The 26,061-nt window shown below is 43.1% G+C and overlaps 2 protein-coding genes across 9 annotated transcripts in view; one reads left to right on the forward strand and one right to left on the reverse strand.

The window, feature by feature from the left end:
* zfyve9a (zinc finger, FYVE domain containing 9a) overlaps nucleotides 1-9,132 on the forward strand; it is a 69,687-nt gene extending 60,555 nt beyond the window's left edge. For all 5 annotated transcript variants that reach the window (XM_084326896.1, XM_084326895.1, XM_084326894.1 and 2 more), the window contains 2 exons: nucleotides 971-1,147; nucleotides 7,418-9,132. In XM_084326896.1, coding sequence (XP_084183022.1) covers nucleotides 971-1,147; nucleotides 7,418-7,579 — 339 coding nt within the window. In that variant the 3' untranslated portion in view covers nucleotides 7,580-9,132. The remainder of the gene's footprint in view (nucleotides 1-970; nucleotides 1,148-7,417) is intronic.
* A 3,680-nt stretch (nucleotides 9,133-12,812) lies between these two features.
* Nucleotides 12,813-26,061, reverse strand: part of cc2d1b (coiled-coil and C2 domain containing 1B) — a 38,609-nt gene continuing 25,360 nt past the window's right edge. For all 4 annotated transcript variants that reach the window (XM_084327138.1, XM_084327139.1, XM_084327140.1 and 1 more), the window contains 11 exons: nucleotides 24,756-24,881; nucleotides 22,827-22,885; nucleotides 21,902-22,018; nucleotides 21,175-21,248; nucleotides 19,426-19,484; nucleotides 19,262-19,313; nucleotides 19,036-19,135; nucleotides 17,750-17,840; nucleotides 15,786-15,908; nucleotides 15,251-15,300; nucleotides 12,813-14,857 (listed from right to left, as the gene is read on the reverse strand). In XM_084327138.1, coding sequence (XP_084183264.1) covers nucleotides 15,289-15,300; nucleotides 15,786-15,908; nucleotides 17,750-17,840; nucleotides 19,036-19,135; nucleotides 19,262-19,313; nucleotides 19,426-19,484; nucleotides 21,175-21,248; nucleotides 21,902-22,018; nucleotides 22,827-22,885; nucleotides 24,756-24,881 — 813 coding nt within the window. In that variant the 3' untranslated portion in view covers nucleotides 12,813-14,857; nucleotides 15,251-15,288. The remainder of the gene's footprint in view (nucleotides 14,858-15,250; nucleotides 15,301-15,785; nucleotides 15,909-17,749; nucleotides 17,841-19,035; nucleotides 19,136-19,261; nucleotides 19,314-19,425; nucleotides 19,485-21,174; nucleotides 21,249-21,901; nucleotides 22,019-22,826; nucleotides 22,886-24,755; nucleotides 24,882-26,061) is intronic.

A 26,061-nucleotide genomic window follows, 5' to 3' on the forward strand; every position in this document is an offset into this window, starting at 1 on the left:
TATGGCCCATTCAACGTCAAGTATCTATTGTTCAGGGTGTAGCAACGTTATACTTTTTCATTCACATTCATACTAAAATACGGTCTAAAGTATAAGTGTGTTTTTATCGTTTTCTGCAGCTTTCTCCAGAACGTGATTTATAGCCCCAAATGCATTATATTGATGATCAAATACAGTTTGATAGGAATCTGCGCAAGATAAAAAATGTCAAATGGACGTGCTTCTAGAAGTTACTACTGATCATCTGATGTTGACCGGATGGGGGGGGGGGTCGTTTATAATTCCGTGGCCAACGTTAGATGATTCATCTAGTGTGGGTGATATGATCATTAGAGCAGTTAGTATCAAACACGTTAAAAAATAACGCTGAATCTTACCGTAGCTTCCTCATAGCGTTGGGCAATGAGCGTGGAACAGAAATATTCCTATTATGGGATGTAGAAATATGCGATCCATTTCCAGGTTGTATAATAGTATATAAGTCCAAATCATGTTGTTTATCGAGTTATTGGTAACGGATTGCTATCCGTTGTGTCTAGCTCGAGTCCTGGGACTATTACAGAGTGATCGGACCGAATTGAAATGAGCACCAGCTTCCATTTCCTGTTTCCGCTCTGGGCGATCCGCCGATCGGCCACCAGATGGCGCTCTTGAACCGTTGGAGAGTTGAGAGGGGATCAACAGTAGATCTCAAGTCTCCGGGGGAGAAATATGATTTCGATCACAGATTTTTGAAATATTGATATCAAAGACGTGGTAGGGCGTCTTTGGCAGAATGAGCATGGCGGGGAAAGACGTGCTACGGCGTTTTTGGCAACCATTTGGTGTTAACATAATCCCCCAAAACCATAATTTCTGTCTTAACGCTACAAATCAAACCCTTCAAGGACAAGTACATAAAGTCTCAATTTAACAGTCAAAAGAAATTCTGGATCGGTGCTTTAAGACCATATTTCTTTGCCTCCGTCAGGTGTTCTTCCTCCAGAGCGAGGACCAGCCGAACGGCCTGAGCGACCCGGCCGACCACAGCCGGCTGACGGAGAATGTGGCGCGGGCGTTCTGCATGGCCCTGTGCCCGCACCTCAAGCTGCTGAAGGAGGACGGCATGGCCAAGCTGGGACTGAGGGTCACACTGGACTCTGAACAGGTAGGGACTGAGGGTCACACTGGACTCTGACCAGGTAGGGACTGAGGGTCACACTGGACTCTGACCAGGTAGGGACTGAGGGTCACACTGGACTCTGACCAGGTAGGGACTGAGGGTCACACTGGACTCTGACCAGGTAGGGACTAGTGTTGTCACAATACTGGAATTTCGAACTTCGATACGATACCTTGAAAAGTATCAATATTCGATACCATTTTCGATACCACGAAAATGCAAAATCTATAATAATAATTTTTTTTTTTTTTTACAAATTTTGCTTTTGTTGCTGGTTGATTCTCCTCAGCTTCTCTCTGGTACTATAAGAGAAGATAAATATAACACGTTTAAAACCTGTTGTTTCTCTTTAGATCAGACATTTAAAAATAACTAAATGATCTAATCTAAATCAAATCAAACCCCCCCTCTTAACACATTGACGACCAGCATGTAGCGCCGATTTATAGGCCAGAGGACAGAGGTTTGTTTACAAACCGATGTACTTTCTAACAGCTATATATATAATTTATAGTATTGCTATCTGTCCATTCTCATTGTCACTTGAGTGCATAAACCGTGCCTTCATAATGGTTTAAAGAAAATAAAAATCCATCGGTTGGTTGTCATTTTATAGCGCCGTGAATATAAGGTTTATCGCAGTTTTCGCCTCGGTTTTTTTCTGGGGAGCTAGATAATAGGCTAAAGGTGGGCAATTATTTTTCCCAGGGGGCCGAATGAGCAACTGAAAATATGTTGGGGGGCCGGGCCAAAATTCCAAACTCAATTATGCATAATATACATTTTATTTCTATATAAAAAGCAGTAAATGGCATTGTTTTGACCCCTGGTAAGAGTGTATGTTATTATTTGGCAATTAAAAGGTGAGGTTAGCTTTCAAAAATATCATTTATTCAAATAGAATTTATTTCCAAAATGATAAACAAAATGTGAAACATTAATAACAAAGGGCATTTTGAGTTTCATATACTATTGAAACAAGGATTTTCTTAGCTTTCTAAAGACATCACATCATCTTATAGCAAAAATAAACAAGACATGTCACTGAACTGTGTAAAGAAAAGTGTCCCAGTTTTGTAGCCTTTTTTACTTTACATGCCTATATTAACACTTTGGGTGCCATGGGTTAAATTCATTATATACCATAGGTTGCCGGCTCTATTTGTCTATGGAGAAGTACCCCTTCTTTGCATGGCTATAACTTTTTAAATTCTATTGCTACATTGCCATTATTAGGGCCCATTCAAAGTCCTATATGTATTGTTCATTGTGTAGCAACGTTAAACTTTTTCATTCACATATTCATAGTAAAGTATGGTCTAATGTATAAGTATGTTTTCATCTCTTTCTGCAGCTTTCTCCAGAACGTGATATATAGCCCCAAATGCATTATATTGATGATGAAATACAGTTTGATGGCAATCGGGGCGATATAAAAAATTTCAATTGGACGTACTTCTAGAATGATCTACGTATGATCTGATGATGACCGGATGGGCGGGGGATCGTTTATAATTCCGTGGGCAGCGTTATATCATTCATCTAGTGTGGGTGATATGTTCATCATAACAGTTTATATGGAATACGATCAAAAATAACGCTGAATCTTACCGTATCCTCCTCGCGCCGTTGGGCGATGAGCGTGGAACAGTCATTTACCTATTATGGTATGTAGAAATATCGGGTCCATTTCCAGCTTGTATAATAGTATATATGTCCAAATCATGTTGTTTATCGAGTTATTGGCAATCGATCGCTATGTATTGTGTCGAGATCGAGTCCCGTGAGCCAAACAGAGTGCCCGGAAGTAATATGGTCGACCAGCACAACCTCCATAGCACTTCCTGTTTGGCGATTGCGCCGATCGGCCACCAGATGGCGCTCCTGAACCGCCAGAGAGCTCAGTGGGTCCTCCTGGTGGATCTCAGGCCAGCGGAGGGGAAATATGAATCCGATCGCAGATTTTTGAAATATTGATATAAGGATGCTGTACAGCGTCCTCCGGCAACTTGAGCATGGACGGGAATGACGCTCTAAAGCGTTTTCCGGCAGTCAAAGTGTTAAACATTTAATGTTTTCAGAACTGAAAAAAAAATATCAAGTGTCCCATTTCACTTGTTATATTTCCACATTTTAGTGTTCTTCAGTTCTTTTTTTTTCATTCAGTGTGAGAAATCCAGTCTCTGTTGAGCTTTAACAAGTCCATCAAAGTCAGGTTGCATGTCTGAGGTGGAGATGCGAAGCACAGCTGCCAGATGTTCATCAGTGAGAGAGGATCTGTACCTGGACTTGGTAAACGTCATGACTGAGTGTCTGTTCACATATGTAGGTGGATCCAAAGAGAACCAACATCTTCTGAGCATGTCTCCTAAGCGTATATTGTGCATGTGAACGTTGACATGAAAAGAAAAAAGTAAAAAAAGTAAAAAAAAAAAAGGTAAAAAAAGGTAAAAAAAATATAAAAAAATTATTATCATGTAAGCCCGCAATGTACAATGCCCAGGTCTGGGCTAAAGGCTAGTCACGTTATATCAAACGCCATTTCTGCTGTATATATACGAATGAAATAAAACAAACTGCGTAGCATCCGGACTATTACAGAGCATCTATGGATGAAATGGGGGTGGCGGGGGACGCCGATCAGTATTATTGATTAGCAATACAGTGTGTGTTCAAGTAGCCATTTTCACTGATCGATCACGTTACGTTTTAAAACAATGTCCAATCCAGCTGTAATTTGGGGGAATAGTATCCTACCGTCAGGCCATGTGATCGCCGGCAGCATTTCGTCATTAGTCATCGGAATCTGGTAGATCGATATGTCCATTGGCTAATCATAAATCCCATTATTCCAGGCTGAAATATGCGTTCGGTAACGGGATCAAAGATGGAGGGTCTTCGTTTGGAACCGAGGCTCATATGAAACGCCCACAGACAGTGAAAAGATTTTTTTTTTCAATCGCCCTCAATGATACTGCATTGGAGCAATGGCGCCCCTAAGCGTATCTGGCCTGTATTGCATGTTTCGAAAATCAAATATGTGGGTAGGTCCTGCAAGTCGATCGCGGACGTTAATAGCGTTATAAATATGGAATAAAACAATAACAACTCGCCACGAGTTAACTCGTGGCTCTGGTCCTCAACGGGTGGAATCGAAACACGTATATATACGTGGACGGTCCACATAGTGTTAAAAACAAAAACCTTAAAAACAAAAACCTGTGTTTAACCTAGCCATCTATAAAACATCATGCTAAAACTGTGAAACAAATGTCCTACTCCCCTAAAGAAAGAAATACATAGCAAACATGACTCAGTTATGCAATAGTGCTGCTGCTTTTTATTTGGTTAAAATCTTTTAGTTAATAAGACTAAAAGACTACAATATGACTACAACAATTTCATGACTGCTTCCGGTTTCCGGAGCTATGCTCGGAGCATTAACGTTAAATTTTTAACAAGATTGCTGCTAATTAAACACTTCATGGAAACAGGGTAACGTTAACGTTATGTCGAGTTCATACGTGTAGTGTAGTATGAACTCGACATAACGTTAACGTTACTCCGTTTCCATGAAGTAATTATATTCTGAATTATAAGGTGGCCAGCTAGCTAGCATAAGCTAACGGAAGAACGATTAGCTAACGTTAGCTAATAACGTCACCGTGACCAAATTCGTCCACATTTTTATAGGATTCTATCACATTTTCATAACAATAGCGAATATAACTTACCCTGCGCCGTTTTCATTGAGGTTTCTTACAAATTAACAATGTTTTATTTGTCCTTTATATGCGGATAACATTAAAATCTTAAATTGTACCATTATGTTCCCCTTTAGACAACAAACATAATGCTAATGATGCACTTTTGTTAAGATAATTAGGTGACCATTCTCGGTCACTATATTCAGGTCGCATTAACCCTTTTCTCGCCAAGAACGTGTTACCACGTCATTGCTCGCCATGCGTAATCTGCCAATGATGCCGTAAGGCGTCTTTGAGATCAATATTTCAAAAATCTGTGATGGCAATCATATTTCACCCACGGAGACTTGAGCTCTCCTGTTGATCTCATCTCAACTCGCCAACGGTTCAAGAGCGCCATCTGGTGGCCGATCGGCGGATCACCCAAACAGGAAATGAGCGGCAGGAAGTGTTGCTCATCCATATTCGGCTATCGCTCGCGGGACTCGAGCTCGACACACTGGATAGCGATCCGTTGCCAATAACTCGATAAACAACATGATTTGGACGTATATATTATTATACAACCTGGAAATGGATCGCATATATCAACATCCCATAATCGCGAACTTTCTGCTCCACGCTGACCACCCAACGGTCAGAGGAAGCTGCGGTAAGTTTCAGCGTGTTTGAATATTATGATCCATATAAACTGCTGTGATCTATGTATCGCCCATACTACATGAATGATTTAACGTCGGCCACGGACTTATAAACCCCCCCCCCCCCTCCGGTCACCAGCAGATGATGAGGCATGACGCTTAGGACCTTGTACAATTGACATTTTTTATCTGACACCAATCGGTATCAAACTACATTTGATGATCTAATATATGTATTTAGGGCTATAAATCACGTTCTGCAGAATGCTGCAGAAAACGATAAAAACATTTATACTTTAGACCGTATTTTAGTATGAATATGTGAATGAAAAAGTAGAACGTTGCTACATCCTAAACGATAGATACTTGATGTTGAATGGGCCATAGTAATGTCAATTTAGCAATACAATTTAAAAAGTTATAGCCCTGCAAAGAAGGGGAACATCTCCATAGATTTACAGTACTGGCAGACAGTGGATTAAGATCAGAATAATCCCTGGCAGATAAAGGGTTAATAGTTTAACACTCCTCAGATCACGTTTTCCTAATCCGGTGCTGACCTGTGAACTAGGTGCTAAAGGTCTTGGGATTTGTAGTCATTTTGTAGTCATAACATTTTCACCTTTTAAACCAATGCTGCCATCTACTGACAACAGAAAGTGTTGTGTATAACGTTAAATTGATAGGCTACCCGCACTTGTAAACACAGTCGCCAAAAACACATTCTAGAGATTCCCACTTTTTACTGGTACATACGTTCATATCTAATAGTCTTTAGATGACTAAATATAGATGAATACTCATGAAATCTGATATATATATTCTAAAATAAGTATAATTTAACTTCACCTACCTGTCGACATGAAATTCCCAAACGCTGACAGTAAAAAAAGCCTGGATGTCGCGCAAAATGGGGCGTGACCGAATTTGGTTTTGGGCATTCCCAGACAAAGAGAGTGACCGAGATTGGGCTTAGCTGTAACGTTACTAACAACAAATCAGCTGTTGATATTATGAGCCATCAGTAGACAACGTCTCATGTATTAAACTAAAGTTAATGGTTTAATGTTTAATGCTTTGTTGACAAGAAGACACTGAAGACAGGTCTCTGAGGGGGAGGAGGAGGGGCAAGCGTGCTCTGCAGCAGCGTGTGTCTGTCAACAACTTGCGGTAGAAGACTGCGAGCAAGCCAGCTGGTATCGATACTGCAGAAAGTATCGATATTGCGGGAAATGAGTATCGAAACCGTTTTAAATATTCAGAATCGATATTTTTGACAACACTAGTAGGGACTGAGGGTCACACTGGACTCTGACCAGGTAGGTTGGTTGTTTGGTAGGTTGGTAGGTTGGTAGGTTGGTAGGTTGGTAGGTAGGTAGGTAGGTAGGTAGGTAGGTAGGTAGGTAGGTAGGTAGGTAGGTAGGTAGGTAGGTAGGTAGGTAGGTAGGTAGGTAGGTAGGTAGGTAGGTAGGTAGGTAGGTAGGTAGGTAGGTAGGTAGGTAGGTAGGTCGGTCCACAAAAGAGTCCCCACCCTCTAGCGACCACAGTTGCCGCCCACAGAGGCTGAACTTGGCCATGTCAAGTGTGTGTGTAAGGATGTGTATGAAGGCATCACATACACAGTTGCAGCTATTGCGGATTCATACACATTCACACCTGGGAGCTGCCCAGCACAAACAGTCTCCTACTCCCACTGAGCATAGCTACTGACTCTGAGTCAGTAAGGGGCTAAGTGCCTTGCTCAAGGGTGTTTGAGCGATGGTTAAGAGAAGGGAGAACATTACCCATTCACTCACCAAGATTTCCCTGGGGGACTGGGGATTCAAACTCATGACCTCCTGGGTCAGCTTCTCTGGCAGTGATGGTGCCATGGCCCCTGTACTCTAACCCTCTCTCCTGTACCGCAGGTGGGCTACCTGGCAGGCAGTAACGGCCAGCCGCTGCTCCCCCAGTACCTGAGTGACCTGGACAGCTCTCTGATCCCCGTCATCCACGGAGGGGCCTGTCAGCTCAGCGAGGGGCCCGTGGTCATGGAGCTGGTCTTCTACATCTTGGAGATCATCTCTTAGGGGGCCAAGACATCATCACACCGTCGACTCAGCCGAGGAAATAAGAGTTCAGCCTCTCTCTCTCTCATCCCCAATCCTCCCGTTTTACCTCCTTTACACTTTGGATCTCCATCCCCTCACCTCTCCACCACCACCTCCCTTCACACCCATTTGCACTTTTGAGAGCCTGAAAGCTGTGCTATGCCAGATGGGGTATCATTCCTCAAGTCACCTATGCACCATCATCTACCTACCTGCTTCTGAGGACACCAGGAGGAAGCCGTCAGTCCCACTGCGCCTCCCTCCTCCTCACAGGAGTCTCCGTTATCGCCCCCCCCCCCCCCCCCCCCCCCCACCCCACCCCACCATGGTGTCGTTTCACTTCCTTTCTCTTTCCAACACTACCCTCTTCGTTTTCCAGTTGCACTGTGGTAGCCAGAGGTCCCCAAGGGCAGAAGCACTGAACCCTGGGTAATATCTGCAGCATCAGGCCTCCTAGTAGCACCGACGCTCCTCTAGACCACCAGGGAGATGCACGTCACTCGGTTCGGACTAGTCCGCTTGTTGGTTTCTTTTTTGACGTTTGTTTTTAAGAAAAGGAAAAGAACGAAAGGACGCAACTCATCAACTTGAGGAGAGAGAGAAAGTGCCTCCGTGTGGCACCAGCGTTCATATGTACCTGGTGCACCGTACCTGCAGCAGAGTTCATATGTACCTGGTGCACCGTACCTGCAGCAGAGTTCATATGTACCTGGCGCACCGTACCTGCAGCAGAGATGCCCCATGGAGTGAAAAGAAACAGACAGAAACTCTTCTTGGCTTCACTCTTTAGCTTTATCCATTAATCACCTGATGCTTTATCTCATGACTTGGACAAGTGTGTTGGTCTGTTTTTTTTGTTTGTTTTGTACATACAAATTTTCTAGGCGGCACAGTTGCTACATTATTATTATTATTACAGCCCCCATTTCTGTAGCCTCCTGGAGATCCCGGATTAGAGGATTTTCATTTTCGTTCTAGAACTGCAAAGCAGTTGGACCTTTTCTAGGTACAGAAAGGACCTTATCGCTGAAGCCGCCGTATGTCACGGTCTCCGAATAGGTCAGCATTCCTGACGGGGCGGCCTGTGGTGAGAGCAACAAAAAAAATAAACTGCTGGGATTTCATGCTATACTTCAAGTCGAAAGCACCCTTGTGTCTTAGGAAGGAAACCCGCTAACAAAAATAAAGGTTTCTACGCTTTATTGACAAACTTTTGAATTGACACGAGAGGAACGGACACGGAATGAAGGAATGAATTCGCAACGCCACAAACAGGCCCCCCCCACCCACCAGCTTTAACCTCAATCTGTAGGCAAAGAGTAGAAGAGACGAGGAAGGTCATCGGTCAACGTGCAGTCCTTCTCTCGTCCACGACGTCCTCCTGCATCTTCCATTTACACCATACGCCATTTTATTTTTTTGTACAACAGTGATTGGAAAACCCTCCCAAAGTTAATTTCAACGTCTCTTCATCGTACAAATAATATAACTGTTGAAAATGTAAAGATATATATATATAAAAAAATAAAAATGCAGACACAGTGCACTGGATTCTAAGCCATTTACAGGAGAAGACGACGACTGAGACTGATGGAGGGGGGGACCCTGGAGGGGTCAGCCTGTTACATGGAGGGGGGGACCCTGGAGGGGTCAGCCTGTCACATGGAGGGGGGGACCCTGGAGGGGTCAGCCTGCTACATGGAGGGGGGGGACCCTGGAGGGGTCAGCCTGTTACATGGAGGGGGGGACCCTGGAGGGGTCAGCCTGTCACATGGAGGGGGGGACCCTGGAGGGGTCAGCCTGTTACATGGAGGGGGGGACCCTGGAGGGGTCAGCCTGTTACATGGAGGGGGGGACCCTGGAGGGGTCAGCCTGTTACATGTACAGAAGACGATTCACATTTAGATATGAATGAAGACATTTTACCCTCTTAAATAGGTTTTGAGTATCTCAATACAGTGAGTATAAAGTCAGTTCAGGCTGCTTTGTGACCCGTAGGCCTGGATTGCTGTCCCCCCCCCTCCTTCGTAACATGGACCTGAAAATAAGAATGTATTACTTCGGTTGCTGTTAAAAATCTGTAAAATGTGTTTTGTTTTCTTAATGACGGATCGGGCTAGATTTAGCACTGAGAAAAAACAAGCGTATATTGAAATTCTATGTAAAGTAGCCTAATCATCATTCATATTGTAAGTTACATGTTACACAACCCCCCTCCAAATCTTTGAACATGGGACTGAAACCTGATGAGACTAAATCACAAAATACTGTCTTAAATATGAGTTTTTACAACCAAGAAATCCTCTCCACCTCCATAATCAACAGCATCCGAGACAGACAATCACGAGTATCTGCAGACGAGCCAATGCATTTACCAACAGCATTCAAGTAGACAGTTACCTGTAGCTAGAATAATGTAGTCATGTATTACATTATTTGAATTTGAAATATTGAGGACCTACCGTAGCGATATATCGTTACTGGAGGGGAAAAGGCAACCGCTACGGATTGATTACTGTGATCATGTCGCCTCCTGTTCTCTCGACTTCAGTTGGTGTTTTTCCTCATCACTGTGTATAATATAATAATATTATATAGTAATATTATTCTCTACTGTGGGAGACTACTGTCTGAAGGGAAGCATCCATTGGCTTCATACAAATTGGCGGAATGATGCGGCACATTTTAAGCAGTTATTTTCCGAGTCATGTTCCTGGGTTTCTGTTAGTTTTTGTTTGCATTATTTGAGGTGTGCAATATCCTATATCCAAAAGGTGCAATTGTTTTATTGATAGTAGCATTTTCTTTTCTTTTTTTAATTCAGTTGTAAGAAGTTGCGATCCAAACTATAACAACTGCATGCATAACGGAAACTAAATTTGCTTGCAATGGTGGTGAGAGCAAATCAAACTTTGCATTTTGACAGTATTTAATGTTTTGTGGATGAAATCAGTACAAATCCGTTCATACAATTCTGTAATTAACTGGGTTTTGTTTTAAGAGTCCTTATTTTTTAACGTTGACATCAATCAAAAAGAAATGTATGAAAAGCCAAAAACCCTTTACATATTTTTCTTTAAAACTACAAATGTCAATAAAAGCAGTCTTTATAAAAACAAAAACTGTACTATGTATAATAAAAACTTATAGAAAATTGAAATGTGTGTTTTTTTTTACCCCTGATGCTCTGGGCAGACAGTTTTTGACTGGTATTCGGTTAAGTCGCGACGTAAACATTTTCCGGGGCCAGGCGTCCTGCGTTGGTTGAGGCTTGTGTCATTAAACACATAGATATATATATAGAATGATTAAACATGCCTCCGTGCTCCTTGTTTTAATTGACCACTGCAACACTTCCGGTATTTTGAGCTCATGGGAGAGAGGGGGGGGCTTACGTCAAGGCTCTAATCAACATTCATCCAAGCTCGCTGATAACAAACTATCATTACACATGGGCAAAACAGAGTCCATTCTCTTCGGTTCAAATAACAAACTCAGCAAGACCGACTGCTTCTCAGTTACAGTGGGTGACAATATTGTCACAAGGAAAGATGAAATTACCTACCTGGATTCCATCCTAGAGGCTAATCTCTCCTGTGACAAAATGGCATCCAATGTAATAAAAAAAAGTCAACCAACGAACTCGATTCTTGTACCGGATCGCCTCTCTGGTAAACAAGAATACCCTGAAGACTCTAGCAGGAGCACTCATTCAAGGGTACTACGACTATGCTTGCACCTCATGGTACCAAAGTACCTCAAAGGCGCTAAAAACAAAATTACAAACATCTCAAAACAAACTGGTCAGACTACTGCTTGACCTTACTCCTAGAACCCACCTCACCCCTGCCCACTTTGCCAACCTAGGATGGCTTAGAGTAGACGACAGAGTACAGCAACTTGCAATGGGCCTGGTCTACAAGATACACTACACGAACAAGGTACCCATGTACATGTCAAAATACTTCCCAAAGGTCAGTGAATACCACGATCACAACACCAGAGGGAGCTCCACAAATCATGTTAAACCCAGATTCGGCTCAAACAAGGGACTAAACACGTTTCGCAATTATGCCACATCAATGTGGAACGCCCTACCCAAAACTGTAAAGGAATGTGAATCACTACCCACTTTCAAAACCACTCTCAAGGGACACCTACGGGAGACTGCAATTCGAAACTGGCCCCTGTAAATGTCCTAACCCAACCCCCTCCAATGTACAGTAATTTACCTAGTATGGTTGTCAATATTCCAATGTACAATTGTGCTTGTTTGTACAGTGTGTGTCCCCCCCCCAATGTACAGTTTTGCTTGTTTATACAGTGTTTCTCCCCCCCCCCCAACCACCTCTAATGTAAATTACCCAGTATGGTTGTCAATATCCCAATGTACCCAACCCCCCCCCCCACCCAACCTCCTCCAATGTACAGTTTCTACGTCAAATGTATATACTCCCTTTTCTTGACTCTTTTTGTATCACAAACAGTACTGTATTTGCAAATCTGGTATGTCATAAATGTATAGATGTAGCAGTAGGGTCATTCTACGAAAGCTTGCCATTTTCACTTTTTAATGTTTGATTTGAAAAGTATTGTTTTAAAAGTTTTGGATACATTTTTTTTATTAAGTGGATTCTTATCTCTCAGACAAATGTACCGTGCCATCTCAGGCTATTATATTTTTAATTGTTATCACATTTAAAATTTAAAATTTAAATTGACAGGAGTTTTGTTCGAGGGACACAAAATGGCAAGCTTTCGTATAATGACCCGTCTATCTGTATGTCATATATGTCCTGATGAATTGAAAATGGGGGACCCTGATGTAAACAAGACGAAAGTCTTTCTCTGGTCTGCATCCCCTTAACAATTGTGTGTATTGAGCTGTACTGTATTGTACCCATTCTGCAATCTGTTAATAAAGTTTTCAATCAATCAATCAAGCCCCCCCTGCCTCACAAGCTCCATGTAAACGCGGAAGTGCAGTGGTCTATGAGATCCGAGTCATAAATAAGCCATTAGGTGAATCTCCCGCTGTCTGAAGCGGAGTGTTTGGCCCCGGACGTGAATATACTGTACCTAACGCGTGGTGTCAGACTTCACAACCTATTGAGTCTCACGTCAGACCCATTTGTAAACTAGTGAATCATCAAAATGTTCAAACGATGCAACAAATGAGAAACATGACGTACAGTATGCTTAATAATTTAATGAATCAGTGAATTGATTAGTAGGAAAGGACTTTTTTTTTTTTTAGGCAAAGTTGGGAGACCAAACCACTATGGTTTGATATTTTTAGGTTACATTTATCTGCTGAATGTAATGTAACAAACAAAATATGAAAAGAGAGACACATTTAAATGTGACCACAATAATACAGTAACAGTTGGCAACTTTATAATAGTAATATTGTTATATGGAGGTATACCCGCTCAAAATTAGATTTAATTGGCTCAGACTATCCTTTATGGCTTACTTTATGGGCATTTTGTTACAACAGCGTTTCCTTTTGATTTTTTTTTATAAAAGTTATGAATTTTTCACAATCATTTAAAAGTCAACCGAGACAAGCCAAACTCAGCTCGGTCATATGAACCTTGTGCACAGCTCAATAAGTGTAGACCCAGCGAATACCAGGTCTACACATAGATGACATGCTTTTACAATATGCAGCGACCACATACCATGTGGTGAGATATTTAACAGAACAGTGAGAGGATATAATTAAATAAAAGCGATATGTGCCACAACGCGGGTGTGGTCTTTTATAAAACCTTTTATAGATAATTACATCACCTCATGTAGTACCTTAGAACTTAAGGTGCTGTAAGTGGCATTTGTTTTGTTAAAATAAGTGTTAAATAGCTCTACATTGTGATAGACATCACTGTTATAGAGTGTTTGGTCAGTAACATGGGTTTCCCAGTCCCTCCGCTCTGCAGTAAACACAAAATACATTTCCTGGTATCCCGTCTCACGTTATCCAATCAGGAGAGAGAAACCTATATTTTTACTTATTTCAAGAAATCTTGCCAAGACAGATTTGCTGGCACATTATTAAACTCGTTCAAAACACTTTATTTGCTTAAAACTAGTTTGTATTTCTTATTTGTGCAGTGTGGAGTTCGCTCTCCTGATTGGATAAAGCGATAAAGGGATACCAGGAAATATATTTCCTATTTACTGCAGAGCAGAGGGACTGGGAGACCCACGTTATACCAACCAAACATTCTACATCAGTGATGGCTGTCGGAATGTAGAGCTATTATTTTAACATGTAAACCACTCATTTTTAAGAAAATACCACTTACAGCACCTTTAATATCACTTGGAGAATGGCTTACACATGTCAGAACAATGACATCTGTGAGGTTGCCATGTCTGCCAAAACACCTCCCCCTCTCTTGCCATTTAGGTGCTTCTGAATTGTGGATTTACTTGGGAGAGGGGTGAGAAAAACCTAACAACACACACAAACCATCCCAAGTAAACAATGTTGTAAAACAAATCTGAACCTCTCTTGTGTTCAATCACACATTATCCTCATCATCGTTACAAGTCTGGCAACTAAGAGGCAATTCAAATATGCAGGATCTGAACAGCAACAGTGAGTACTTTGGTATTAGTGCATAGGTGCAATTATAGAAACCAGAGAGCCATACTAGAAGGAATATATACACGTTCTTTGATATAAACTATGTTGTCTAGACTCTAGAGGGCAGCAGGATCAGGTTAGCTTAATAATTGAGCCCCTTCACACGAGGGAAGGCCACACTACCATGTTCCATACAGACATGGACGTCCCTTGGAGTAGTGCTCCCAGACTGAGGGAGCAGAAACCACAAGCACAGTATCACAGGAGATAATAGGAGATTGCTCCCCTGCTCCCCGTCTCCCCCTGCTGGGCTAAGGAGATAATAGAAGATCGCTCCCCGTCTCCCCCTGCTGGGCTAAGGAGATAATAGGAGATCGCTCCCCGTCTCCCCCTGCTGGGCTAAGGAGATAATAGGAGATCGCTCCCCGTCTCCCCCTGCTGGGCTAAGGAGATAATAGGAGATCGCTCCCCGTCTCCCCCTGCTGGGCTAAGGTGTGAAGGCGGCTCTGTGTCTCTTCTCAGTGTGCAAAGTTTCAAGTCAAAGACCCGTTTTAGGGCCTGTGTGTCAAGACAGCAGACCATCCTCTTCCTCACAAATCCCTGCTTCCTTCCCGTCTCCTCCTCATCCTCTGAGTGCTTCTGATTGAGTGTTTTCTTTTCATCTGGAAGACAAAAACGGCTGTGGAGTTCATCACTTGTCTTGGATTTTTTTTTTTACAGTTTAAATAATAAATACAACCAAATAAACAATAAATACAACCACATATACAATAAATACAACAACATATACAGTATGTCCTGTGACCCATCTGAGCTGCACTGAATGATCTGGTGTAAAATAAAATTCAAAAATTCTATTCGTTATTTATTTGGAGTATAGCAGTAAAATATAGATACAGTACATATATATATATATTGTAGCACAGAGGACTGTCCTATATGTGATGTATTGAAACCAGAGTCAACCAATTTCAGAGCTGCATCATTCAAATTCCCTACCGTGGGACTCCTTTCATACGAGTCCCATCTTGTAATATCGAATATGTTTTCTGTACCTAGTTAGTGATCTTCAATCTTCCATGTGCAGCAGCATCTAAACAAGGATCTGGGAGACAAAATAGTAAAACGTTTAGACAAATGTAAATTCAGTGCAATCTGTCATATTCAAAACTATATACCGCTATGTTGGGAAAGCTAAAACCGCATCTTAGAGCAACAAGATCTTCTAATTCATGTTAAAAGGTTCAATCTGTAATCTGAAGGTAAACAACCCCACTACCACCACTGAAAAGCAAATCAAGGGATTGGAGAGATTTTCTTTTCATTCTCAGATTGATGGAGTCGAGTTCTTGATACGACGATGGACTGTACATGCAAATTAAATGTGCGCTTTTAATGCATTTTGATGCTGTAAAGGTTTTGTATACATTTGTAATGTTTGTAAACATTGGCTAAAGATTTACCAGTATTTTGAGTTACCATGAAAAAAATATAAAAGTATTTTAAGTCAAGCTCTACCCGAATCTATATGCATACAGCTAAATATATCAAACATTCAATTACAGATTGGCCCTTTAATCATGTGGCTACCTGTGATTGGTCTAGGACTAGCCAGCGCTCTGAGGTAGTCTGCAGGTCCTGTCCGCTCAGAGGCTCCCTCAGACGGACCCTGACTTCAAGGCGACCTCCTGAAGACTTACGACCATCCATCACCTGAGAGAGGAGACAATGCAATGCAAGGGATCTATAAAAGAAGGAAGGGTCATTACGTCTACTGTGTAGCACCTGAACGCACGTTGGTGCCAAGTGTGGAAACCAGTCGGCCGAAATCGAGTTGAATGGGATCAGCCGTCTCCTCGTTTATGTCATTTAAACAGGTTATTACCTCAGGTGTCAGAATCATCAGCAATTTGTTGCATTGTTAACTAGCTAACATTTTATATATTGGTTGATGTATATTTCCTCAGATAGCTTGTATATTTAGAATTTTAATACAGGCTTCAATAGAACTGACACCAAGCAGAGCATAGAACGCTGGTATTCTGACGTGATGGTTATAGTTTCCTAGGTGCAGTGTTTGCTAATATCAATACCCGACAGGAAACAAACTCGGGTCCAAGCCGTTCCCTGATTGATTGATTGATTGAAAAGTTTATTAACAGATTGCAGAATGGGTACAGTACAGCTCAATACATACAATTGTTAAGAGGATGCAGACCTGAGAAAGACTTTCGTCTTGTTTCCATCAGGGTCCCCCATTTTCAATTCATCATATGACACACACAACATACAGATAGACAGTACTGCTACATCTATACATTTATGACATACCAGATTTTCAAATACAGTACTGTTTGTGATACTAAAAAAATCCAGAAAAAGAGTGTATATACATTTGACATAGAAACTGTGCATTGGAGGAGGTTGGGTAGGTGGGGTGGGGCTGTACATTGGAATACTGACATACATTTGACATAGAAACTGTACATTGGAGGAGGTTGGGTAGGTGGGGTTGGGTGGGGCTGTACATTGGAGGTGGGGGGGGGGGGGGTTGGGTACATTGGAATACTGACAAAGCCATGCTTAGTCTTTATTGTACAACTGGGTTAGGACATTTGTAGGGGCCAGTTTCGAATTGCAGTCTCCCGTAGGTGTTCTTTGAGAGTGTTTTTGAAGGTGGGTAGTGATTCACATTCCTTTACAGCTTTGGGTAGGGCGTTCCACATTGATGTGGCATAATTGCGAAACGTGTTCAGTCCCTTGTTTGAGCCGAATCTGGGTTTTACATGATTTGTGGAGCTCCCTCTGGTGTTGTGATCGTGGTATTCACTGACCTTTGGGAAGTATTTTGACATGTACATGGGTACCTTGGTCGTGTAGTGTATCTTGTAGACCAGGCCCATTGCAAGTTGCTGTACTCTGTCGTCTACTCTAAGCCATCCTAGGTTGGCAAAGTGTGCAGGGGTGAGGTGGGTTCTAGGAGTCAGGTCAAGCAGTAATCCGACTAGTTTGTTTTGAGATGTTTGTAATTTGGTTTTTAGTGCCTTTGAGGTGCTTTGGTACCATGAGGTGCAAGCATAGTCGTAGTACCCTTGAATGAGTGCTCCTGCCAGAGTCTTCAGGGTATTCTTGTTTACCAGAGAGGAGATCCGGTACAAGAATCGAGTTCGTTGGTTGACTTTTTTTATTACATTGGATGCCATTTTGTCACAGGAAAGATTAGCCTCTAGGATGGAACCCAGGTATGTAATTTCATCTTTCCTTGTGACAATATTGTCACCCACTGTAACTGAGAAGCCGTCGGTCTTGCTGAGTTTGTTATTTGAACCGAAGAGAATGGACTCTGTTTTGCCCATGTGTAATGATAGTTTGTTGTCGGCAAGCCATATGCAGATTTTTCTCAACCTGTAACTTGTTCTTGTCAGAGACCAGCAGGGCTGAGTCGTCCGCAAACAATTCCCCTAGCAATGCAATTCCATTGAAAGCATCTATAATTGAGAGTTAAAACAAGAGGCTTTCTGTAAGTACTGTCCATTAGGATCTGAAGGTCTCACCTCTACGATCTCCCTGATTTCACTCTGCGTCTCCAGCTTCTCCAGCTTCACGTGAGCCGTCCCGACCGGCTTGTCGCTCCGCAGGAAGCCCCTGTCACATGACACACACCGTCAATAGCGCGTCTCTACATTTCGTAGCTCCATTTCTGCAGACCCCTCTCTGATTGGCCACTGTTGCCCAATCGCGAGACGAGCTGTGTCTTTGCCCATTTCCGCGTCGAACAGCCTGCAAACTACCTGGCGTTCTATCGCCATGCTCTAAGACAAACTCTAACCTTAACCAACTTCGAATGAGTGCCTAAGCTTAACCAGTGTAGAAACAGGCGTGGGCCAATCAGAGAGGGGTCTGCAGAAATGGAGCTACGAAATGTAGAGACGCGTCAATAGCATCGCTCACATTCTCACCGTAATAAAATCCTGAGTTCCGGTCATTCAGACGCGACCAGATGAACCAATAGTATGGTACGAATCAACCTATCAATTAAAGCTGCTTTCACCCATCCCCATAGTGTTCAGTCAGTGTTCACAGAGAGATTCACTCGGCCAGCGCCACAGTCGTCTCCATTCAGCGGCTGAGTGAGGCCTGGGTCACAGAGCTAGGAGGTCGGGGCGAGGGTTACACAGATAACTATCACTTTATCAATATGGCCTAGTGCCGCTTACAAACCGCAGGAGGCTGTAATAATTGATGCATCAAAATGTTTCATACAGTTTGTCAAAATACTACCGTTCTAAATCAAGTGTTGTGATGCGGCAGAGAAGCCCTGGCCTACAGATTCTATTCCACAAACTTAAGGAAACATTTCTGGTACAGACCCTCGCAAAAATCCAATCATGATCAGTATTTATACTTGTTATCAATTTGTTCTTTGTTTTTGTATTTATTTACTATTGGTACACTTGTTTTGGTACACTTGTTTTGTTCATTGTAATTGCGTGGTGAGTGATAAACATGCTGAGCATTGGCTGAAGTGTATCAAAGCCTGGACAGTGTTTGTTTACTACGGTGAACAGCAACACAACAATCAGTCCATCAACCAGCATAGCAGCCCCTCAGTGGCTTATTTAGTTAGGGTTCGGAAAGTCACTACAATCATTATAATATCTTTTTCAATGACAAGGAAAATGACAAAGCAAAAATTCCCTCATTCCCCGTTTTCCCTCTGTTGTTTGTCATTTTTATTCCTTGTTTTTTTAAATCATGTTCGAAATAAAGATTCATTCATTCAATATCATTCATATCAATATCAACAAATTGTAATATCTGCTAGATGGGGCCGACTCACCCTTTGTGCAGCACCTCCAGTTTAAGGCCCTTTGACTGCAGCACCCTCCTGAAGCCACGGTGGTTGCGGTTGATGGACAGCGTGAAGCTCTGGTTATACTCTGCAAGAGAGAGACGTCCACCGTCAACAGGTGCTTTGAGAGCAGGCGCGCCGCCGACGCAAGCATGTCATCTCAAACATGTTCCTCTACGGCCCGTTATCAGGTCATGAACGTTGCAGTTCTTACCTGGGGAGTTGGTGTTTTTGATGACGGCCGTTTTGAGTTTCTGAGGTTGCTCCTGGTAGTGACATAACAAGAGGCCAAACGGCAACATGACACAGGTTTGAAACCCTTCAGCGTCCTGTGACAATTGTGAAGATTAACAATACTGGCAGCTTTAGGTCACTCACCGTACTGGGGTAAGGGAAGTCACACTTGACAAAGGCATCCAGGTCGTTAGTTTGGATTCCTGATGGAAGAGCAGACAGAGGTTATGACAGGGATTCCTGACGGAGTAGCAGACAGAGGTTATGACAGGGATTCCTGATGGAAGAGCAGACAGAGGTTATGACAGGGATTCCTGATGGAAGAGCAGACAGAGGTTATGACAGGGATTCCTGATGGAAGAGCAGACAGAGGTTATGACAGGGATTCCTGATGGAAGAGCAGACAGAGGTTATGACAGGGATTCCTGATGGAGTAGCAGACAGAGGTTATGACAGGGATTCCTGATGGAAGAGCAGACAGAGGTTATGACAGGGATTCCTGATGGAAGAGCAGACAGAGGTTATGACAGGGATTCCTGATGGAGTAGCAGACAGAGGTTATGACAGGGATTCCTGACGGAAGAGCAGACAGAGGTTATGACAGAGATTCCTGATGGAAGAGCAGACAGAGGTTATGACAGGGATTCCTGATGGAAGAGCAGACAGAGGTTATGACAGGGATTCCTGATGGAAGAGCAGACAGAGGTTATGACAGGGATTCCTGATGGAGTAGCAGACAGAGGTTATGACAGGGATTCCTGATGGAGTAGCAGACAGAGGTTATGACAGGGATTCCTGACGGAAGAGCAGACAGAGGTTATGACAGGGATTCCTGATGGAAGAGCAGACAGAGGTTATGACAGGGATTCCTGACGGAAGAGCAGACAGAGGTTATGACAGGGATTCCTGATGGAGTAGCAGACAGAGGTTATGACAGGGATTCCTGACGGAAGAGCAGACAGAGGTTATGACAGGGATTCCTGATGGAAGAGCAGACAGAGGTTATGACAGGGATTCCTGATGGAGTAGCAGACAGAGGTTATGACAGGGATTCCTGACGGAAGAGCAGACAGAGGTTATGACAGAGATTCCTGATGGAAGAGCAGACAGAGGTTATGACAGGGATTCCTGATGGAAGAGCAGACAGAGGTTATGACAGGGATTCCTGATGGAAGAGCAGATAGAGGTTATGACAGGGATTCCTGATGGAGTAGCAGACAGAGGTTATGACAGGGATTCCTGATGGAAGAGCAGACAGAGGTTACAGGGTTTTGCTAATCGCATTCCATGACGTTTCCATGACCAATATTGGTCAGTCAGTGTGTGTGATCAACTGTTAGTGTTTTCTGTCGAATAGCTGATTTAAACGTCTTACATCTTTATTTCGCTAGCCACATCCCTCATGGGGGATATACATAAACGCAAACATTTTCATTTAAGTTATTATTTGTTGAAAAGTTGAAAAAAAACTGATCTTCCAGCTGCCATGTGTAAAACTCACTCGACTAGACTTATGAACACATTTCCACGACGTTGCCAGAACGTCTTTGGAAATGCAGCATTTTCCATGACCTTTCTAGGCCTTAAGAAAGACCATTTCAAATTCCCAGACTGTAGGAACTCAAACATTAAAGTAGGGGCGCCCCAGTGGCGAACCACATAGCGCGCTCAGCCGCGACACGGCCGACCCGGGTTCGACTCCCGAACCCGTCGTTATTTGCAAAATGTCTTCCCCCCCACTCTGTCTCCCATTCCTCCTCTGTCTCTCCCTACTGGACTGCCCAGTAGAAATAAAGCGATAAAACGCCAAAAAAATAAATCTTAGAAAACATTAAAGTAGATGACTGGATGATTAGGTCATGACTGTGCTGCTGAATGAGAAGTCAATGTTACCAGTCGGAGCAGGTAGATTCATCCCTCTCACTATCATCACCACCATCTCTGTACTGCTCAGCTCTGGGAAGATCCTGCAGAGAGAGTGAAGGAGAGAGGGAAGGAGAGAATGCTTCTTTCTGTTACGCTCCAGAGACTGTGCTAGACAAGAGATAAGTATGAAATAAAATAGTATAGCATGTAAAAATAGAAGTAAAAATAGAAGTCACGTACGTAGACAGTGTTCAGTATATACATATGTACAATGTTCGATGCAGAATAGAAGTAACTGAGTTACCATACAATATACAACATACTATGCAATACTAATATACAATACTATATAGTGCAAAGCAGAAATGGGATCAGGTACAATTTACAGTAAGGTGTAAGGAGAGAGGGAAGGAGAGAGAGACAGAGCGAGAGACAGAGAGAGGGAAGGAGAGACAGAGAGACAGAGAGAGGGAGACGGAGAGAGAGAGGGGGAAGGAGAGAGAGAGACAGAGACAGACAGATATATATATATATATATATATAGAGAGAGAGAGAGAGAGAGAGACAGAGAGGGGGAAAGAGAGGAAAGCAGAGAAAGATAGAGAGAAAGGGAAAGATAGATAAGAGAGCGAGGGAAGGAGAGAGAGAGAGGGAGAAAGAGAGAGACAGACAGAGAGAGAGAGAATCAGATGGTCACATTGCAGTGTAGAAAAGGCCAGATGGAGAGCTGGTGAGAAGAGAGAGTGGTACCAACCTGACTGTGTTGTACGTTCTCTCCTCAAAGTGGTGTTTGGGAGGATCCAGCCCTCTGGACTGAGAGAGCTTCAAGACCTCCAGGCTCCTCTTACAGCTCTCTGCCATCTTCTCAAACCTGACACACAATATTTTAATAAATCGCTAAATAAATTTAGCTGACAATCCCATTTTACTGCAATAAAACTTTTTGGAATGTGGTGAAAAGATGATTTATCTATTAGATAAAACAGACAATGTACATATTGCAGATGGTTAACAAAGTTTTCCATTGGAGACATCATTTGCAGTTGATAATAAATCGCAATACATTGCATTATTGTGATATTACAATATTGTGATGATATCGTATCGTGGGGCCTCTGGGGATTCCCGCCCCTAATGTTGGCCCAGCACCACGCACCATGCGCATCAGAGGCCACTCTGCACCAACACTTTTTTTTTTTTTTTTTTTATATCTTTCTTCCCCTCCTTTTTCCCGATTTCTCTCCCATCCCACCCTTCCTGGTTGTTGCGTACTTTCCCCTACTGTTGGTCCGGGAGACCGGAGACTGTCACATGCTTTCCTCCGACGCATGTGCAGCCTGGGGCAGGCCAACCTGGCCGCGCAGTTTCTCACCGGGGAGAGTGTAGCGTGTGGGAGGCCACACTATCTCTCCTCAGATCCAACCCTCGCTGAGCAGGCGCCCCGACCGAACTGTAGGGGTCGCTGTCCACAACGCCCAGGACCCACCCTTCAGCTTTCCCACCCTCTGATACGGCCAATTGTATCAGTGCGAGGGGCCAGCCAAGCTGATAGCAACGCCGGGAGCTGGATTCGAACAGGCGAATCCTAGTGTCTCCCGGTGTTGGTGACGAACGTAATCTCCGTGCGCCACCTGCCCCCCCTGCACCAACAGACTTGAACAGTGACACAGGGTTCTTACTTTGTCGTCTCTGTGATGTTCCCCAAGTGTGTGAACTGCTTGGAGTAAGTCATGCATTTCTAAAAGAGGAAGAAGAAAACAGACATTAAATGGAGTGTGTCTATCCTTAAATATTACATTAGATTATATTAAAACTAGGGATGTCCGATATTATCGGCCGATATTGGCATTAAGATGTGATATAGAAAATTATCGGTATCCGTTTTTTACATTTATTTAACCTTTATTTACCCAGGCAAGCAAGTAAGAACAAATTCTGATTTTATTTATTGTCAAAAGTATGCATAATGTTGTGTTAATTCCGCAACAAGAGATATGTAATGTTAATTACCTGAAATTATTCCGTTTTGGGGGGGGGGGGGGGACCCTGCATATATCGGTATCGGTTGATATCGGTATCGGAAAAATTAAGAGTTGGACAATATCGGTATCGGTAAAAAAACGCCAATATCGAACATCCCTAATTCAAACATATTGTCATCATTCAACACAAGTACAGTACCACGAAAAGAAGTTCGGCATCCAACCAGAGAGCACATGTAACAGTAAAGTGCAAGAGTAATATACAATGTACAGGTGATTAAACTGGGTATAAAATATATAAATGGGTACTACCGAGTATGTACAGAGTTGTAGTATTAATATGTACAGTGATACAGTATAAAGACACTATGGTAGTAAGTCATACTGACCAGCAGCGTAACTAGTAAGAGTAGGTACAGTATAGTATCTACAGATATGTAAAAAGAATTATGTACAGACCGATCTGGCTAGATATATATATACGGCATGAATAAATATATTAAAAGAATAAATATATATATATGGTATACATTATTGCACATGCTATCATACTATTATGTGTTATATGCAGCTGTATAAGTAGGTATATAGGATTATATGCAGAGGAACCACTACTACTGAGAGCACGCTGCTCCCAAGGCTCTGTACTGACCTCGTGCTGCTCCTTCAGGCTCTGTACTGACCTCATGCTGCTCCTTCAGGCTCTGTACTGACCTCATGCTGCTCCTTCAGGCTCTGTACTGACCTCGTGCTGCTCCTTCAGGCTCTGTACTGACCTCATGCTGCTCCTTCAGGCTCTGTACTGACCTCGTGCTGCTCCTTCAGGCTCTGTACTGACCTCATGCTGCTCCTTCAGGCTCTGTACTGACCTCATGCTGCTCCTTCAGGCTCTGTACTGACCTCATGCTGCTCCTTCAGGCTCTGTACTGACCTCGTGCTGCTCCTTCAGGCTCTGTACTGACCTCATGCTGCTCCTTCAGGCTCTGTACTGACCTCGTGCTGCTCCTTCAGGCTCTGTACTGACCTCATGCTGCTCCTTCAGGCTCTGTACTGACCTCGTGCTGCTCCTTCAGGCTCTGTACTGACCTCGTGCTGCTCCTTCAGGCTCTGTACTGACCTCGTGCTGCTCCTTCAGGCTCTGTACTGACCTCGTGCTGCTCCTTCAGGCTCTGTACTGACCTCATGCTGCTCCTTCAGGCTCTGTACTGACCTCATGCTGCTCCTTCAGGCTCTGTACTGACCTCGTGCTGCTCCTTCAGGCTCTGTACTGACCTCGTGCTGCTCCTTCAGGCTCTGTACTGACCTCGTGCTGCTCCTTCAGGCTCTGTACTGATCTTGACCAGGCTCTGTACTGACCTCGTGCTGCTCCTTCAGGCTCTGTACTGACCTCATGCTGCTCCTTCAGGCTCTGTACTGACCTCGTGCTGCTCCTTCAGGCTCTGTACTGACCTCGTGCTGCTCCTTCAGGCTCTGTACTGACCTCGTGCTGCTCCTTCAGGCTCTGTACTGACCTCGTGCTGCTCCTTCAGGCTCTGTACTGACCTCATGCTGCTCCTTCAGGCTCTGTACTGACCTCATGCTGCTCCTTCAGGCTCTGTACTGATCTTGGCCAGGCTCTGTACTGACCTCGTGCTGCTCCTTCAGGATCTTGGCCAGTTGCGTGTAGACGCCGTCAGCCTTCTCCGAGATCTGCACGTCACTGTGGTGCACGAGGATGAAGTCCTCGTCCTCGTCACCAGGGGGCGATGGCACCTACAACACGGCAGGTTGTAGAGTCATTCATCACAAAGATGTTTCATCAGACTGAGACAGGCGGGGGTCCCTGTGCATAGCACCCAGCGATAACAGCAATTACTATCAATATGCTGACTGTACGGAGGAAAAATATACATATGCGACGATGCATGTCAATGTTTTCTGCGACTGGCCCGTGTTGCACAGCCATATTAATGGTTCTTTACTATTTTACAAGTAGTTTTCTTCCGATGTTTACTCAAATCATACCTGGAAAAGAGAACAACATCCTGGCATTCGGATGGTGGAGAAACATTTGCCATTTAAATTATATTCAAATTTGGTACGTTGTTCAGCATGTACAACAAAGATTTCAGATATGCCAAGAGAGTATAGAGTACTCAGAGATATATAAGTTGTATATATACAGCTGTACTATATATATATATATATATATATATATATATATATATATATATATATATATATATATATTATTAATTTGATTTGTGTACATTATGAATGGAGCGGTTCACAGAACTCGGTTCGGTACATATCAGGGTTTCCGGGGGGGGGGGGGGGGGGGGGGGGGGATACCATTGCCAATTCCTATAGTATTTGGTAATAAAATAAATAAAATCATATTTTCATTCAATAGACGAGTACAATAAGTAACACATATTTATATATTATACATTATATACATACATATTATCATCAAGTAGAAATGGGTGTGTTGGATAATTATTTGATGTTTCTGCCTCGTGTCCGCTCAGGATTTTGTAATTACCTTGTTGACAAGAGGAAATAGTAAGGAGTTTCTCTTGCAGTGATGGTGTTTCCCTACATGTAATTAAACTAGTACTTTTGCATTAGCTTGCTAGTAGTTCAAGTAAATTCAAATTGGCCTAGTGATTTCAGTACAAACGGTATCCAAGTAAGGCACGCAGTATCGTCGAGGACCCCTCTCACCCCAACCACAAACAGTTTGCCCTGCTCCGCTCTGGGAGGCACTACAGGAACTTCGGGAACAGCTCCTTCCCCTCAGCTGTTACCTCGCTGAACTCTTAACCTTTCATTACCACACTACAGAAGGTTAACCCTTCACTACCACACTATAGACGGTTAACAGTCTGTAGCATGGTAGTGAAAGGGTTAACCTTCTGTAGTGTGGTTGTGAAAGGGTTTACCCTTTGTC

Source organism: Notolepis coatsorum (genome assembly GCF_963971535.1).
Source record: "Notolepis coatsorum genome assembly, chromosome: 13".
Taxonomy (NCBI): Eukaryota; Metazoa; Chordata; class Actinopteri; order Aulopiformes; family Paralepididae; genus Notolepis; species Notolepis coatsorum.